The sequence below is a fragment of the Heteronotia binoei genome, chromosome 3 (assembly GCF_032191835.1).
Source record: "Heteronotia binoei isolate CCM8104 ecotype False Entrance Well chromosome 3, APGP_CSIRO_Hbin_v1, whole genome shotgun sequence".
Lineage (NCBI taxonomy): Eukaryota > Metazoa > Chordata > Lepidosauria > Squamata > Gekkonidae > Heteronotia > Heteronotia binoei.
In genome coordinates, this window is record NC_083225.1 from 187444203 (window position 1) to 187462319 (window position 18117).

At 49.8% G+C, this 18117-nt stretch overlaps 1 protein-coding gene across 5 annotated transcripts in view; it reads left to right on the forward strand.

The window, feature by feature from the left end:
• Positions 1–18117, forward strand: part of TENM4 (teneurin transmembrane protein 4) — a 792728-nt gene that overhangs the window by 747582 nt on the left and 27029 nt on the right. For all 5 annotated transcript variants that reach the window (XM_060235003.1, XM_060235004.1, XM_060235005.1 and 2 more), the window contains one exon: positions 12539–12711. In XM_060235003.1, the coding sequence (XP_060090986.1) occupies positions 12539–12711 (173 nt within the window). The remainder of the gene's footprint in view (positions 1–12538; positions 12712–18117) is intronic.

An 18117-nucleotide genomic window follows, 5' to 3' on the forward strand; every position in this document is an offset into this window, starting at 1 on the left:
AAAGGCCCAGGCGGCTCCGTCAGACGGCAAAGGGTCTGCATTAGCGGGTGATGGATTCATCGCTGCACGCAGGCGGCTACTTGGCACCTTCCCCGCGCTTCAGCATTTGTCCTTAATTCTTGAACTATCTCTATCCCGTGCATACTCTTGAGCCCTGGTTCCCCATTAACCAAGATCGTAATGGTAGACACAAAAATTACCATTGAAAGTTGATACGGCAGGCACTTGATTAGGTCACGGGTGAATCATTTGCATGCCTCTTGACTTCCTTGGATATGGTAGCTGTTTCTCGGGCTCCAGGTCCAGAATCAAACTCTGATTCACGTTACCCATAGTCAACATGATAGGTACAGAAAGAACCATCAAAAGCTGATAGTCCTTACCACTTCCAAGTAAATAGATTCAGGTAGGTAGCCGTGTTGGTCTGAAGCAGTGTAACAAAATTAGAGTCTAATAGCACCTTTAAGGACGACGAAGGGTGTGAGCTTTCGTGCACATGCACACGTTGTCCAACATTGCATGCACACAAAAGCTCACACCCTGAATAAAATTTTGCTGGTCTTAAAGGCGCTATTGCACTCTTACTTCATTACACTACCAAGTAAGTTTGAGATGGGATAGTAGCAGAAAAGATGAAGATATTGAAGAAGATGATATTGCATTTATATCCCGCCCTTCACTCCGAAGAGTCTCACAGCGGCTCACAATCTCCTTTACCTTCCTCCCCCACAACAGTCACCCTGTGAGGTGGGTGGGGCTGGAGAGTGCTCTCACCGCAGCTGCCCTTTCAAGGACAACCTCTGCCAGAGCTATGGCTGACCCAAGGCCATTCCAGCAGGTGCAAGTGGAGGAGTGGGGAATCAAACCCAGTTCTCCCAGATAAGAGTCCGCACACTTAACCACTACACCAAACCGGCTCTCCGGCAAATGCCATATTGGGCTGTATCAACAGAAGTCTAGTGTCCAGATCACGTGATGTGATGGTATCGCTTTACTCTGCTCTGGTAAGACCTCACCTGGAGTATTGTGTTCAGTGTTGGGCACCACATTTTAAGAAGGATCTAGACAAGCTGGAACCGATCCAGAAGAAAGCGACAAAGATGGTGAGGGGTCTGGAGACCAAGTCCTATGAGGAAAGGTTGAATGGGCATGTTTAGCCCGGAGAGGAGGCGGCTGAGAGGTGATATGATAACCATCTTCAAGTAGTTGAAGGACTGTCATATAGAGGATGGTGCAAAATTGTTTTCTGTGGCCCCAGAAGGCAGGACTAGAACCAATGGGTCGAAATTAAATCAAAAGAGTGTCCGGCTCAACATTAGGAAGAATTTCCTGACCATTAGAGTGATTCCTCAGTGGAACAGGCTTCCTCGGGAGGTGGTGGGCTCTCTTTCCTTGGAGGTTTTTAAACAGAGGCTAGATGGCCATCTGACAGCAATGAGGATCCTATGAATTTAGGGGGAGATATTTGTGGGTTTCCTGCATTGTGCAGGGGGATGGACTAGATGACCCTGGAGGTCCCTTCCAACTCTATGATTCTAGTTATACTACCAAGTTAAAGGGATAGTAGGCAGTGTGAGGTGCAGAAAATGCCCAGATCTAACCATTTTGGAATTTGAGCCCAGACAGATGTCAGCTCTACAGGGTAAGATTGCCAGAAATTCGTATTTAAAACCACAGTGATTCGTTTTCAAAGACCTGCTCTATCGCTAGTTAGCGACACAGAAGATCCAGCTCAGTGCCACCTTTCTTCTGACTCTCACGCCCTGAAATCGCTGACACTTATTCTAAATTCAGCAGTCTTGTAAATCAAGCAATTTTTCTAACTATTTTAGCCACCGAAGGCCTCTTGGAAAGTTTCAAAGCATGGGGGAAATGGAAGGATCGCTGCTTGGTTCCGTGCCAGTAATGTGACAAACGACAATGTCAGAGGTTCGTTGGCAAGCAAACAATTAGGTCTCGTCAGCACCTGGTCCCGCTCTAATTCTGTGCGGCGAACCTTGGCCGAATGCCTTTCCGTTCGGGGGACCGACAGATGGCCGCGGTTCCCTTTGTCAGGCTAATAATCGCCAGTGATTGCAAAGGCCCAGGCGGCTCCGTCAGACGACAAAGGGTCTGCATTAGCGGGTGATGGATTCATCGCCGCACGCGGGCGGCTACTTGGCACCTTCCCCGCGCTTCGGCATTTGTCCTTAATTCTAGTGCAAGTCTGAGCATTAAGAGAACACCAGAAGACGAGGATGTGGCGGAGGCCAGACTCCCCCTAAATCCTCCGGCTGCGAAGTAGGGCCTAGCCGGCTTAGCCGAAATGAATTGACTGGGGGAGGATTTGTCTCCCGACAAATACCAGGATACACCTGCCGCAACAGGAGTACCCTTTGCTTAGCCTGGCCTTCCCAAATTGAATTATGTAGCCGTTAAGTGCTTCCCTGAAGGCTGGAGGGAGAGATGAATAGAGATGGAACATCCACTTGTTACCTGATTTCAAAGCAGAAAATGTTTAGCGTTGTTTTTAAAAGGGCGCAACCAATGTTGACTTCTGCAGTGGTTCTGCCTAGGGTTGCCAAGTCCAATTAAAAAAAAAAAATCTGGAGACTTTGGGGGTGGAGCCAGGGGGCCTTGGGGGGTGGAGCCAGGAGACATTGGGGTGGAGCCAGGAGCAAGGTTGTGACAAGCATAATTGAACTCCAAAGGGAGTTCTGGCCATCACACTTAAAGGGACTGCACACCTTTTAAATGCCTCCCCTCCATTGGAAATAATGAAGGATAGGGGCACCTTTTGAGGGGGCTCATAGAATTGGACTTTCTGGTCCAATCTTTTTGAAACTTGGAGGGTACTTTGGGGAGAGGCACCGGATGCTATGCTGAAAATTTGGGGCCTTTACCTCAAAAAGAGCCCTCTCAGAACCCTAGATACTTGCAGATAAATTCTCCATTATACCCTATGGGAATCGGTCTTCATAGGGAATAATGGAGTGCCCAGCAGACACTTCTCTCCCCCACCCAGCTTTCTGATGACCCTGAAGTGGGGGGAGGCCTCCAAACTGGGGGATCCCTTGCCCCCACCTGGGGATTGGCAACCCTAGTTCTCTTCCACTGAACCAGTCTTGTGAATGCACTCATTCTTTGAAGTCTCATATTTACAGCAGGGCTTTTTTTGTAGCAGGAGCTCCTTTGCATATTAGACCACACACCCCTGAGGCAGCCAGTTCTCCAAGAGCTTACAATAGGCCCTCTACGAAGAGCCCTCTAAGCTCTTGGAGGATTGGCTACATCGGGGGGGGGGGGTGTGGCCTAATATGCAAAGGAGTTCCTGCTACCAAAAAAAAAAAAGCCCTGATATTTTACAGTATCCCAGGCTTTTCTTTTTAAGTAAATATTTATTTATTTATAATCCACCTTCCTTGCTGAGATTCAAGTGGGCTTTCAAATCTCAGCAGTTAAATTGAAAAAGAATAAAAACATATAATGAGCTTTGCAGTAAGATTTGTTTATAGACTCCGAAAACAGCGGGATCGGGCAGAGCCTGGAGATCCCATAAGAACATAAGAGAAGCCATGTTGGATCAGGCCAATGGCCCATCCAGTCCAACACTCTGTGTCACACAGTGGCCAAAAAACCCCCCAAAGTGGCATCAGGAGGTTCACAAGTGGGGCTAGAAGCCCTTCCACTTTGCCCCCCCCCCCCAAGCACCAAGAATACAGAGCATCATTGCTCCAGACAGTTCCAATAATATGCTGTGGCTAATAGCCACTGATGGACCTCTGCTCCATATTTTTATCCAATCCCCTCTTGAAGCTGTCTATGCTTGTAGCCGCCGCCACCTCCTGTGGCAGTGAATTCCACATGTTAATCACCCTTTGGGTGAAGAAGGACTTCCTTTTTATCCGTTCTAACCCGACTGCTCAGCAATTTCATGGAATGCCCACGAGTTCTTGTATTGTGAGAAAGGGAGAAAAGGACTTCTTTCTCTACTTTCTCCATCCCATGCATAATCTTGTAAACCTCTATCATGTCACCCCACAATCGACATTTCTCCAAGCTAGAGAGCCCCAAGCGTTTTAACCTTTCTTCATAGGGAAAGTGATCCAAACCTTTAAGCATTCTAGTTGCCCTTTTCTGCACTTTTTCCAGCTATACTATCTTTTTTTAGGTGCGATGACCAGAGTTGTACACAGTATTCCAAATGAGACCGCACCATCGATTTATACAGGGGCATTATGATACTGGCTGATTTGTTTTCACTTCCCTTCCTAATAATTCCCAACATGGCATTGGCCTTTTTTATTGCCATCTCCTGGTGTTATAACTGATTTCCATGCAATAGAAGATCAGTTCACTTGGAGAACATGCAGGGGTGGAATTCTAGCTGGAGTTCCTTTGCATATTAGGCCACACCCGCCTGATGTAGCCAATCCTCCCAAGAGCTTACAAGGCTCTTTTTTATGAACTCTCGGAGGGTGTGGGGTTTGGCCTAATATGCAAAGGAGCTCCTGCTAGAATCCCACCCCTGAGAACATGGCTACTTTGGAAGGTAAAGTCTATGGCATTATACCCTGTTGAAGCCCCTCCTCTTCCCAAGCTTTGCCTTCCTCAGGCTCCACCCCCAGAATCTCCAGGTATTTCTCAACCCGGATCCAACGACCCTAAATCTAAGGCATGAATGATGTAAGGACTGGAAAACCCAGATTACAAAAATTAGAAACCAACGCATCTAAAACTCAGAAAGGCACATGACAATATAATAATTGTGTGACATCAAGTGACAATTGACTCGGGGCCACCCTATTTATTTATTTATTTATTTATTACTTCCCATTTATATCCCGCCCTCTCCGCAAGCGGACTCAGGGCGGCTCACAACATTATAAAAACAATCAATCCAATAAAACATATAAAACCGTAATTTACATACATTAACTTTAAAACCATTCTATAGCGCTATTTCAGTCCAGTATAGGCGGTATTGACTTCTCGACCAAGATCGCCAGCATTCTGGAGGATGTCCGGTGGCAGCCCTTTTTCAATCAAACCGCAAAAGCCTGTTTGAACAATTCGGTCTTACAGGCCCTGCGGAACGCAGACAAATCCCGCAGGGCCCTTTATAGCTTCTGGGACGGTGTTCCAAAGTTCTGGTGCTGCCACCGAAAAAGCCCTGGATCTCGTCATACACAGCCTGGCTTCTTTTGGGCCAGGGGCAGACAACCGATTTTTTGTCCCTGATCACAGTGCTTTCTGGGGGATATATGGGGAAAGGCGGTCCCGTAGATAGGCAGGTCCCTGACCATAGAGGGCTTTGAAGGCCCGAGATGAGCAGAGGTGGTTTGCCATTGCCTTCCTCTGCATAGCAACCCCAGTCTCCTTTGGTGGTCTCGAGGGCCAGCTGGGCTAGACTGGTCTATTCAACATACCGCATACAGTAAACAATGGCATCAGCCACAGGATTTGTCCTTTTGTAGAAGCGTCCAACAGAGGTGAAAGAGAGAGGGGGAGCCTTAGACGTTGCGGTCAGAGACGGTTAATCTCTATTCAGATGGCTTCTCTCAAAGAACGAAGATGAGTGGGTGTTAGCCATTTTTCGGAGATTTATATCCTGTGATGTATCATGCAAGTCAGCTTGTCAGGTTTTTCTTGATGTTGTTGTTGTTTGCAAGCAACAAAATGTGAAAAATGTATTTATTAGAGGCAGGCTTGCGAGAATTATCAACAGAACCAATGACACGCAATTCAAAGATTCTTAGCAAGACGGTTTTCTTTGATCTGCACAGATGCAGGATAGGTGGATTAAGGTCGTCTCCTTAACAGTTCTTTAACTAGCAGCTCGGGGCGGAGCATTGTTTTCCCAGGAAGCAATAGGAGGCAACTAAACACAGGTTGTCATAAGCATGAAGAAGCGCAAGGACCAAGGGTTTTTTTTGTAGCAGGAGCTCCTTTGCATATTAGGCTACACCCCTCTGGTGTAGCCAGTCCTCCAAGAGCTTACAGGGCTCTTCTTACAGGGCCTACTTTAAGCTCCCGGAGGATCGACTACATCAGGGGGCTGCAGCCAAATATGCAAAGGAGTTCCTGCTACCAAAAAAATGCCACGGCAAGGACTCAGCAGCTGGTCTTCACCAGCCTCTACTGGAGGTGGAAAGTGCCATCAGATTGCAACCAGTTTATGGAGACTGTAAGGTTTTCAAGTCAAGAGACCTCAGAGGTGGTTTGCCATTGCCTGCTTCTCCGTAGCAACCCTGGACTTCCTTGGTGGTCTCCCATCCATGTATTGACCAGGCTGACCCTGCCTTGTTTCCAGGATCCGATGAGATCAGTCTAGCCTGGGCTGTCCAGGTCAGAACAGATAAACAGAGGGGGATTGCCATTGGCTGCCTCTGCATAGCAACCCTGGACTTCCTTGGTGGTCTCCCATCCATGTATTGACCAGGTTGACCCTGCCTTGTTTCCAGGATCCAATGAGCTCAGTCTAGCCTGGGCTGTCCAGGTCAGAACAGATAAACAGAGGGGGTTTGCCATTGGCTGCCTCTGCATAGCAACCCTGGACTTCCTTGGTGGTCTCCCATCCATGTATTGACCAGGTTGACCCTGCCTTGTTTCCAGGCTCCAATGAGATCAGTCTAGCCTGGGCTGTCCAGGTCAGAACAGATAAACAGAGGGGGTTTGCCATTGGCTGCCTCTGCATAGCAACCCTGGACTTCCTTGGTGGTCTCCCATCCATGTATTGACCAGGCTGACCCTGCCTTGTTTCCAGGATCCGATGAGATCAGTCTAGCCTGGGCTGTCCAGGTCAGAACAGATAAACAGAGGGGGGTTTGCCATTGGCTGCCTCTGCATAGCAACCCTGGACTTCCTTGGTGGTCTCCCATCCATGTATTGACCAGGCTGACCCTGCCTTGTTTCCAGGATCCGATGAGATCAGTCTAGCCTGGGCTGTCCAGGTCAGAACAGATAAACAGAGGGGGTTTGCCATTGGCTGCCTCTGCATAGCAACCCTGGACTTCCTTGGTGGTCTCCCATCCATGTATTGACCAGGCTGACCCTGCCTTGTTTCCAGGATCCGATGAGATCAGTCTAGCCTGGGCTGTCCAGGTCAGAACAGATAAACAGAGGGGGTTTGCCATTGGCTGCCTCTGCATAGCAACCCTGGACTTCCTTGGTGGTCTCCCATCCATGTATTGACCAGGTTGACCCTGCCTTGTTTCCAGGATCCAATGAGCTCAGTCTAGCCTGGGCTGTCCAGGTCAGAACAGATAAACAGAGGGGGTTTGCCATTGGCTGCCTCTGCATAGCAACCCTGGACTTCCTTGGTGGTCTCCCATCCATGTATTGACCAGGCTGACCCTGCCTTGTTTCCAGGATCCGATGAGATCAGTCTAGCCTGGGCTGTCCAGGTCAGAACAGATAAACAGAGGGGGATTGCCATTGGCTGCCTCTGCATAGCAACCCTGGACTTCCTTGGTGGTCTCCCATCCATGTATTGACAGGTTGACCCTGCCTTGTTTCCAGGATCCAATGAGCTCAGTCTAGCCTGGGCTGTCCAGGTCAGAACAGATAAACAGAGGGGGTTTGCCATTGGCTGCCTCTGGACTTCCTTGGTGGTCTCCAATCCAAATACTGACCATGACTGACTCTGCTTAGTTTCTGAAGATCTGATGAGATCTAGCTAGGTTTGAGCTATCCAGGTCAGGGCAGACGAACAGAGGTGGTTTGCCGTGGCCTGCCTCTGCGTAACAACTCTTCTTTGGTAGTCTCCAATCCCAATACTAAGGGCTGACCCTGCTTAGCTTCTGAGATCTGATGAGACTGAGCTATCCTGGGCCATCTAAGTCATGGCAAGAGAAGCTTTGAGGTGGTTTGCCGTTGCCTGCCTCTGCGTAGCAACCCTTGAACTTCCTTGGTAATCTCCTATCCCAGTAGGAACAAGGGATGACCCTTTTTAGCTTCTGGGATCGGATGAGATTCTTGTAGCCTGGGCCACCCAGGTCATGGCAAGAGATGTTGAGAGGTGGTTTGCCATTGCCTGCCTCTGCGTAGCAACCCTGGACTTCCGTGGTGGTCTCCCATCCAAGTACTAGCCAGGGCCGACCGTGTTTAGCTTCTGAGATTTGACAAGATCAGACCAACCTGGGCTGTCAGCTGGCTCCCCCCCACCCCCAACACACACACACACACACACACACTTTTGTGGGAGTTAAGACAAAATTCAGAATAGTTCCATAACTTTCCCTGAGCTTTGCGTGCAAGTCAGGTCATTAGTACAAGTAGATCCAAGCAGTGAATTTTTCTTGAATACAGCAAAGCTCAAATGGTCCCAATTCTCAATAAAGATGATTTACGAATCCAGGCATAGTCTTATCTCCTGAACTTGTCAGTCACACAGATTTATTTCAAATATTTGAAATAAATCTATCTGACTGACAAGTTCAGGAGATAAGGAAGAGCAAAAGTGGAAAGGAGGACCTATATGTACATTGCACTAAGAAATAGAATTTTCAACGTTTGTAAGTCTGGTGACTTAGATTAGTTATTTTTCACGGCTTTTTTATATATTTATATAACTTTTTTCCCATGATTTTCTTTGGTCTGTAAACCCACCTGGAGGCTGGCAACCTTATGCCTTCCTTCCTTCCCCCCCCCTCTCTCTCTCCCTCCCTTCCCTCCCTCCCTCTCCCTCCCTTCCTTCCTTCCCCCCCTCTCTCCCTCCCTTTCCTCCCTTCCTCTCTCTCTCCCTCCCTTCCCTCCCTCTCCCTCCCTTCCTTCCCTCCCTTCCTCTCTCTCTCCCTCCTCCCCTCCCTTCCTCCCTCCCTCCCTTTGGTGGCCAGTTTGGTGTAGTGGTTATGTGTGCGGACTCTTATCTGGGAGAACCGGGTTTGATTCCCCACTCCTTCACTTGCACCTGCTGAGATGGCCTTGGGTCAGCCATAGCTCTGGCAGAGGTTGTCCTTGAAAGGGCAGCTGCTGTGAGAGTCCTCTCCAGCCCCACCCACCTCACAGGGTGTCTGTTGTGGGGAGGAAGGTAAAGGAGATTGTGAGCCGCTCTGAGACTCTTCGGAGTGGAGGGCGGGATATAAATCCAATATCTTCTTCTTCCTCCTCCTCTTTCTCTCCCTCTCCTCCCCTCCCTTCCTCCCTCCCTCCCTCTCCCTCCCTTCCCTCTCCCTCCCTTCCCTCCCTCTCCCTCCCTCCCTTCCCTCTCTCTCTCCCTCCCTTCCCTCCCTCCCTTTCCTCCCTTCCTCTCTCTCCCCCTCCCTTCCCTCTCCCTCCCTTCCTTCCTTCCTTCCCTCCCTCTCCCTCCCCTCCCTCCCTCTCTCTCTCCCTCCTTCCCTCCCTCCCTCTCTCTCTCTCCCTCCCTCCTCCCTCCCTTCCTGACTTGCAGCTCTCAAACATCTGACAACTATTCTATGAGGCTCTTACGTTAAGCAAGTCTGGCCACCCCTGCCAAGTTTCCAAGTGCTGCTGTTTCTTCCACCCCTCGGCAAGAATCAGTTTGGGGAGGAGGAAGCAGAAACCTACACTAATTACACAGGGAATAGTGTAGGCTTCAGCTGCATGTGAATGTTTGCGGTGATTCTCACACAAACACAGATTCTTGATATTAAGATTGTAAGCTCTCTGGAGTCTGGGTTAAAGGTCCCATTTCAGTGTTCACATCACCCCATCATTCAATACGTCTCATTCATTCACACACAAGGTTTTGAGATCAGCTAAGTTGTGTGAAGCAGCCCCGCGGCACAGAGTGGTGAAGCTTCAGTACTGTGGCTTAAGCTCTCTGCTCACGACCTGAGTTCGATCCCACCAGAAGCTGGTTCAGGTAGCTGGCTCCAGGTTGACTCAGCCTTCCATCCTTCCGAGGTCGGTCAAATGAGTCCCCAGCTTGCTGGGGGGAAAGTGTAGATGACTGGGGAAGACAATGGCAAACCACCCCGTAAAAAGTCTGCTGTGAAAAGCAACGTCACCCCAGAGTCGAAAACGACTGGTGCTTGCACAGGGGACTCCCTTTTTTAAAAAGTTGTGCGAAAGAGCTCTGTGGCTCAGTGGTAAAGCTGCAGCACTGCAGCCTAAGCTCTCTGCTCACAACCTGAGTTCGATCCCAGTGGAAGCTGGGTTCAGGTAGCCAGCTCAAGGTTGACTCAGCCTTCCATCCTTCCGAGGTCGGTAAAACGAGCACTCATCTTGCCGGGGGGTGGGGGGGAGTATAGATGACTGGGGAAGGCAATGGCAAACCACCTCGTAAGAAGTCTGCTGTGAAAACGTCGTGATGCGACGTCACCCCAGAGTCAGAAACGACTGGTGCTTGCACCTTTACCTTTAAGTTGTGTGAATCAAGGTGCGGGGGGGTGGGGGGGGTGGGAAACTCTTCTGCAAAGCAAGATGAAAGGCCAACGTTGATCTTTAGAAACAGCAAATCAAAGCAAAAGCATAACAAAGAAGGAAGCATAAAAAGAAAGTTTGGGGGGGGGAGCATTCATCCATGGCAAAGAGATGCTTCCACTACAGGCCAGCCTTAAGAGCTTCCTTTTATTTTTATTTTTTTTTAAAAAAAAATTCTTGGTACCAAAGAAGCTGCTGTATCGGGGCATGAATATTTTACACCTCATCTGCTGCTAATTGAAAACAAGAGTTTCAAAAAGCGCAATCGGTCTCCCCAGCCGCAAACCAACTTTCTCAAAGGGTGACCTTTTAGCAACCGTCATAGGTGAGATGCCGGCCATCCTCAGAGACCGCCAAAGAAGGTCACAGTGTGAATGACGGGCCTTGGACATTGCGTGCCATTGGGTCACTTGATTTGCTTGTGGCACGCATTTTTAAATAGCAGCATTTAATTCCTCTCCCTTTGGAGTACGGGGCAGGCGTGCTTCCACAGGAGGTGGTGGGTGGGCTCTCCTTCCGTGGAGGTTTTTAAACAGGGGCTAGATGGCCATCTGACTGCTGTGCACGATTCTGCAACTAAAGCGACAGACGATAGGCAACCACGTGTCATCAAAACATTAAATAGAAACAGGGCGCTTTTTTTGTAGAAGGAACTCCTTTGCATATTAGGCCACACACCCCTGATGTAGCCAATCCTCCTGGAGCTTATAGTAGGCACAGGAATAAGATCCCTGTAAGCTTTTGAAGGATTGGCTACATCAGGAGCGTGTGGCCTAATACGCAAAAGAGTTTCTGCTACAAAAAAAAGCTCTGGTGCAGGTAGTTGGACTAAATCAGCAGTCCCCAACCTTTTTGGCACCAGGATTGGTTTTGTGGAAGACAATTTTTCCATGGACTGGGGGGTTTCGGGATGATACAGTTTTGCACTTTATTTCTAAAGTGTTTGGTGTGGTGGTTAAGTGCGCGGACTCCTATCCGGGAGAACCATGTTTGATTCCCCACTCCTCCACTTTCAACTGCTGGAATGGCCTTGGATCGGCTATGACTCTTACAGAGTTGTCTTTGAATGAGCAGCTTCTGCGGAGAGCTCCGTCAGCCCCACCCACCTCACAGGGTGTCTGTTGTGGGGGGAGAAGATATAGGAGATTGTCAGCTGCTCTAAGACTCTGAAATTCAGAGTGGAGGGCAGGATATAAATCCAGTGTCTTATTATTATTACTACTATACTGTAATATATAATGGAATAATTATACAACTCACGGCCCAGTTGCTAACATGCCACAGACTGGGAATTGAGGACCCCTGGACTAGATGACCCCGGAGATCCCTTCCAACTCTATGATTCTTTGAGCCAGTTTGGTGTAGTGGTGAAGTGTGCGGTCTCTTATCTGGGAGAACCGGGTTTGATTCCCCACTCCTCCACTTGCACCTGCTGGAATGGCCTTGGGTGAGCCAGAGCTCTCTTATCTGGGAGAACCGGGTTTGATTCCCCACTCCTCCACTTGCACCTGCTGGAATGTCCTTGGGTCAGCCATAGCTCTCTTCTCTGGGAGAACCAGGTTTGATTCCCCCACTCCTCCACTTGCAGCTGCTGGAATGGCCTTGGGTCAGCCATAGCTCTCTTCTCTGGGAGAACCGGGCTTGATTCCCCCCTCCTCCACTTGCAGCTGCTGGAATGGCCTTGGGTCAGCCATAGCTCTGGCAGAGGTTGTCCTTGAAAGGGCAGCTGCTGTGAGAGCCCTCTCAGCCCCACCCACCTCACAGGGTGTCTGTTGTGGGGGAGGAAGGTAAAGGAGATTGCGAGCCGCTCTGAGACTCTTCGGAGTGGAGGGCTGGATATAAATCCAATATCTTCATCTACCTCACAGGGTGTCTGTTGTGGGGGAGGAAGGTAAAGGAGATTGTGAGCCGCTCTGAGACTCTTCAGAGTGGAGGGCGGGATATAAATCCAATATCTTCATGTACCTCACAGGTGTCTGTTGTGGGGGAGGAAGGTAAAGGAGATTGTGAGCCGCTCTGAGCCTCTTCGGAGTGGAGGGCGGGATATAAATCCAATATCTTCTTCTTCTTCTTGAACTATTTCAAACCCAGCACTAGGGGGTGGAGGCTACTGTCTGCCTGTCTCTCTCCCTCTCTGTGTTTCAGCTGACGCCTCTTCTTCCTTCCTTCCCAGGTACGACACCTTTGGGCGCCTCACCAACATCACTTTCCCGACAGGCCAGGTCAGCAGCTTCCGGAGCGACACCGACAGTTCGGTCCACGTCCAAGTGGAGACGTCCAGCAAAGACGACGTCACCATCACAACCAACCTGTCGGCCTCGGGGGCCTTCTACACCTTGCTGCAAGGTGAGCCCGAGCACCTGTGCCCGGAGCTTCGGCCTGGGGGTAGCAGGCAAGGAGGGGCTGGGCGCATTGCAGGGAAAGGCATCTCTCCGCAGCCCACCCTGGATGGAAAACTGCGCACAAACCACAAAGGTTGTGTGAATCTGCCTTCAGTGCCTGCCTCTGTGAAGCCTATCCCCATATGCGCCCCGGAGATCACTACAATCCGGTACCCAACATCCCAAAGGACATCCGACTTGCCTCAACCACGGCCAGGGCTTTTTCAGCCTTGGCCCCAGCCTGGTGAAATCAACTCCCTTTAGAGATCCGGACCCTCCCGGAATTGTTACCTTTCTATAGGGCTGCAAGATGGAGCTATTCCACCAGGCCTTTGGTTGAGGTAGCGGCCGTCCTACTCCGTTGTCTGGCCCTATGCTACGGTAACCATCTCTGCTGTAATACGAATTTTACTCCATCTACTGTTTTTTAGACTCTTAGTTTATATAACACGTGCCCAGCTGAGCTGCTGTTTATAACACGTGTGATCTATCAAATGGTCTCGTTACACTGTGTGACGGAACCGGCCCGATTCTGCCTTCAGACCGGTCCCGTTAACTCCCTTTTGGGTTGCCAACCCCTGGAGGGAGCTTATCTTCTTCCCACCACTAGGGCACGTTGCCACCGCCTAGGCTTCCCAATCCCCAGGTCCCAGTGGGGGATCCCCCGGTTTTACAGGCTTCCCCCCTCCCCCAGCCAGCTGGCCGGCGGGGAAAGCCCCACCCCCACAGCCGTTATGCACCTCCATGAACAATTCCCATAAGGAATGATGGGGAATTGATCCGCGGGTATCGGGGGCTCTGGGAGGGTCTGTTTTTTGAGGTAGAGGTGCCAATTTTTCCGTATAGCATCTAGTGCCTCTTCCCAAAATACCCCCCAAGTTTCAAAAGTATTGGACTAGGGGGTCCAATTCTACGAGCCCCAAAAGAAGGTGCCCCTATCCTTCATTATTTTCTATGGAAGGAAGGCATTTTAAAAGGCGTGCTGTCCCTTTAAATGTGATGGCCAGAACTCCCTTGGAGTTCAATTCTGCTTGTCACACCCTTGCTCCTGGCTCCACCCCCAATGTCTCCTGTCTCCACCCCCAAAGTCTCCTGGCCCCACCCCCAAAGTCCCCAGATATTTCTTGAATTGGACTTGGCAACCCTACCCACCGCCTACTCAATTTATGGGTCCCTGACCAAGAGGAACAGGACTCCCAATCCCCCTTGCCAGTTCTATGGCCTCAAAGTCTGCCAACCCAGCACCTGGTTAACACAGAGACCACAGTCCTTCTTTAGGAGACCCCTGGAGGATTGGCACCCTTGCCAACTGCATGCCTTCCCCCTTTCCTGAACTCCCCTCATGCAGTAGTGTGGTCTAAGGCAGTTGGGGAACCTACGTGGTACAGAGGGACTACCTTTTTAAAAAGACAAAATATTTATTTAAAACTTATAACTATTTACGGGCATTTTTAAATACAGGGTGAACAGAAGTAATAAATGAAAGTAGGGATAAAACGCTCCTTCTTTCCCTAAGATGCAACTGGCCCTGACCACACCATCCCGAACCGACTCATCAGTCACCAAGACTCAAATCAAAACTCAACTGACTGCCAGCTTCCCCTGACAATTTTAACTGCCTGTTTCCCTCCAAAAACCTCTAATATAAAACCCAGTTCCATTTTCCCCCCTGCAGCCTTCTGCGAGACCAGCCTGAAAGACTTCCTGTCTCTCTAGGAGGCCTCCTCAGAAGTGCTGCTTCCAGACAGGAGGGAAGGGGAAGGAGGAATAGACTAGGCCAAAGCCTTGCCTAGAGTTTTATAGACTCCTCTAGCCAACTCCCAGACAAGCACAGGCCTAAAATGGTGTTTCTCCACACCCTGATTTGGTTTTAACTGTTGTTTTATATCGTTTTTAGAATGCTGTGGTCCACCCTGAGCCCATTTTGGGAAAGAGCGGGATAGAAATCGCTAGGGTTGCCAATCCCCAGATGGGGGCAGGGGATCCCTGGTTTGGAGGCCTTCCCCCCGCTTCAGGGTCGTCAGAAAGCGGGGGGAGGGGAGGGAAATGTCTGCTGGGAACTCTGTTATTCCCTATGGAGATTTACTCCCATAGAAAATCATGGAGGATTGATCCGTGAGTATCTGGGGCTCTGGGGGGCTGTTTTTTGGGGTAGAGGCACCAAATTTTCAGTATAGCATCTAGTGCCTCTCCCCAAAATACCCCCAAAGTTTCAAAAAGATTGGACTAGGGGGTCCAATTCTATGGGCCCCAAAAGAAGGTGCCCCTATCCTTCATTATTTTCTATGGAAGGAAGGCGTTGAAAAGGTGTGCGTCCCTTTAAATGTGATGGCCAGAACTCCCTTTGAAGTTCAATTATGCTTGTCACAGCCTTGATCTTGGCTCCACCCCCAAAGTCTCCTGGCTCCACCCCCAAAGTCCCCAGATATTTCTTGAATTGGACTTGGCAACCCTAGAAATTGCCTAAATAAAATAAAATAAATAAATAAACCCCGTCCAAGGACTAGCCAGGGTTGACCCTGCTTAACTTCTGAGACCTGAGGAGACCCAGCTAGACTGGACCATCCAGGCCAAGGCAGAAGACAAGCAGAGGTGGTTGGCCATTGCCTGCCTCTACGTAGCAACCTTGGACTTCCTCGGTGGTTTCCCATCCAAGTACTAGCCAGGGCCGAGTCTGCTTAGCTTCTGAGATCTGACAAGATCAGACCAACCGGCCCACCCACCCCCCCCCCTTTGGTGGGAGTGAAGACTAAATTCAGAATAGTTCCATACAGGGGTTTTTTTGTAGCAGGAACTCCTTTGCATATTAGGCCACACGGCCCTGATGTAGCCAATCCTCCTGGAGCTTACAATAAGTTCTGTAAGAAGAGCCCAGTAAGCCCTTGGAGGATTGGCTACATCAGGAGCGTGTGGCCTAATATGCAAAGGAGTTCCTGCTACAAAATTAGCCCCGGTTCCATAACTTCCCCTGAGCTTTGCATGAGAGCCACTTTGGTGTAGTGGTTAAGTGCGCAGACTTAACCAGGGAGAACCAGGTTTGATTCCCCACTCCTCCACTTGCAACTACTGGAATGGCCATGGGTTGGCCATAGTTCTTGCAGAGTTGTCCTTGAAAGGGCAGCTTCTGAGAGAGCTCTCTCAGCCCCACCCACCTCACAGGGTATCTGTTGTGGGGGAAGGAGATAAACGAGATTGTAAGCTGGTCTGAGTCTCTGATATATATAGTCTCTGGGGTATAAATCTGCAATTCTTCTTCATGTCAGGTCATTAACACAAGTAGATCCAAACAGTGAATCAAAGTCTCCTCTGGGGCGATGGGCAAGGCCTGCGAAGGCTTGAGCGGCACTCATTGGACCATGCAGCAGGAAACAGATGCCGCTGTAGTAATCCCAGCACCGTGAGAGCCCCACATCCTGGTGCTTTGTGATGCCTTCTGGTGCTGACGCGCACACCATCGCACCTAATTAACAAGCAGGGCCAGTTATTGATGCCACAGCTGTTTTCCACTTGGGGTTCAGTCTCCTTCCTTGCCTAGTGCATTCTTCTTACAACTCAACCTCTGCCTCTGGTTACGATTCTTATTAAAGGGATTTGTTAACCGCAGGCAAGGTTGGGTGGCTGGCTCGCATAGTTTCCCGCATTCCAATATACCAAGTTCACCAGGGAAGACTGGATGTGCATTAAGCTGCCCACATAGTACAATTCTTTATGAAGCCATATTTGAGTCGTGGCAAGAAGACAAAAAAGGAGCCTTGCGGGGCAGACTGGTCAGCTGCAGCGCTGCGGTCCAAGCTCTGCTCACGACTTGAGTTCAGTCCCGGCGGAAGCTGGGCTCAGGTAGCTGGCTCAAGGTTGACTCAGCTTTCCGTCCTTCTGAGGTCGGTAAAATGAATGCCCAGCTTGCTGGGGATGAAGCGTAGATGACTGGGGAAGGCAATGGCAAACCACCCCATAAAAAAGTCTGCCAAGAAAACATCATTATACCATGGGTTGGTAACGACTGGGAAGGAAGGGAGAGAGATGATAGATAGATAGATAGATAGATAGATAGATAGATAGATAGATAGATAGATAGATAGATAGATAGATAGATAGATAGATAGATAGATAGATAGATAGATAGATCCTGCATTGAGCAGGGGGTTGGACTAAATGGCCTGTATGGTCCCTTCCAACTCTATGATCCAAAGGAAGGAAGGACGGAAGGAAGGAAGGATGGGTGGATGGACAGACTTAGGGGGAAGACTTAGAGGGAAGCATGGGATACAACAAGGCTAAGGAATTGTCACCTGTCTTTTCTAATTTGGGAAGGGTTGTGACTCCTTGAGCATCTGCTTGGCATAGCAGAGGTCCCAAGGTTCAATCCCCAGCATCTCCAGTCGAAGGATCAAGCCACAGGTGATAGGAAAGGCCTCAACTGGAGACTCTGGAGAGATGCTGTCCGTCTGAATAGACAACATTGACCTTGATGGACCGACGGTCCAAGTCAGCATAAGGCAGACTCGTGTTCCAGTTACATTCCGGCCTGACAGTTCCTTCTCTTATAACCGAGGCATCTCCACTGCTAATCAGCCCGAGTGGATTTCCGAAACATTAAGCTGTTTGGTGAACACTGGGCTGAGAGGTTAGCTTCACCTCGGGAGTCTAATTAAGCCGCAGAAGCTGTCGTTCAGGACTCTTCAGGGAATTAATTGACTCGGCTGTGATTTATGCATCTGGAGAAGGGAACGTGGGTCTCTAATCATTGTCTCCCGGTCAAATGTCTCAATCCCCAGCTTGCCTCAGCTCGAATGGCTGCTCTGCAAAAACATCTTCCCAGGGGTGGGATTCTAGCAGGAGCTCCTTTGTGTATTAGGCCACACACCCCTGATGTAGCCAATCCTCCAAGAGCTAACAGAAAAGAGACTTGTAAGCTCTTGGAGGATTGGCTACATCATGGGTGTGTGACCTAATACGCAAAGGAGCTCCTGCTAGAATTCCATCCCTGTGTGACACAGAGTGTTGAACTGGATGTGCTGCTGACCTGATCCAACATGGCTTCTCTTACGTTCTTATGTCTGGGGCAGTGATGCTTTGGGGAGGGGGGGCAACAGTGGGAGGGCTTCTGGAGCTCTGGCCCCACTGGTGGACCTCCTGAGGGCACCTGGGTTCTGGCCCCTGTGTGACACAGAGTGTTGGACTGAATGGGCCTCTGACCTGATCCAACATGGCTTCTCTTACGTTCTTATGTCTGGGGCAATGATGCTTTTTTTGGGGGGGGGCAACAGTGGGAGGGCTTCTGGAGCTCTGGCCCCACTGGTGGACCTCCTGAGGGCACCTGGCTTCTGGCCCCTGTGTGACACAGAGTGTTGGACTGAATGGGCCTCTGACC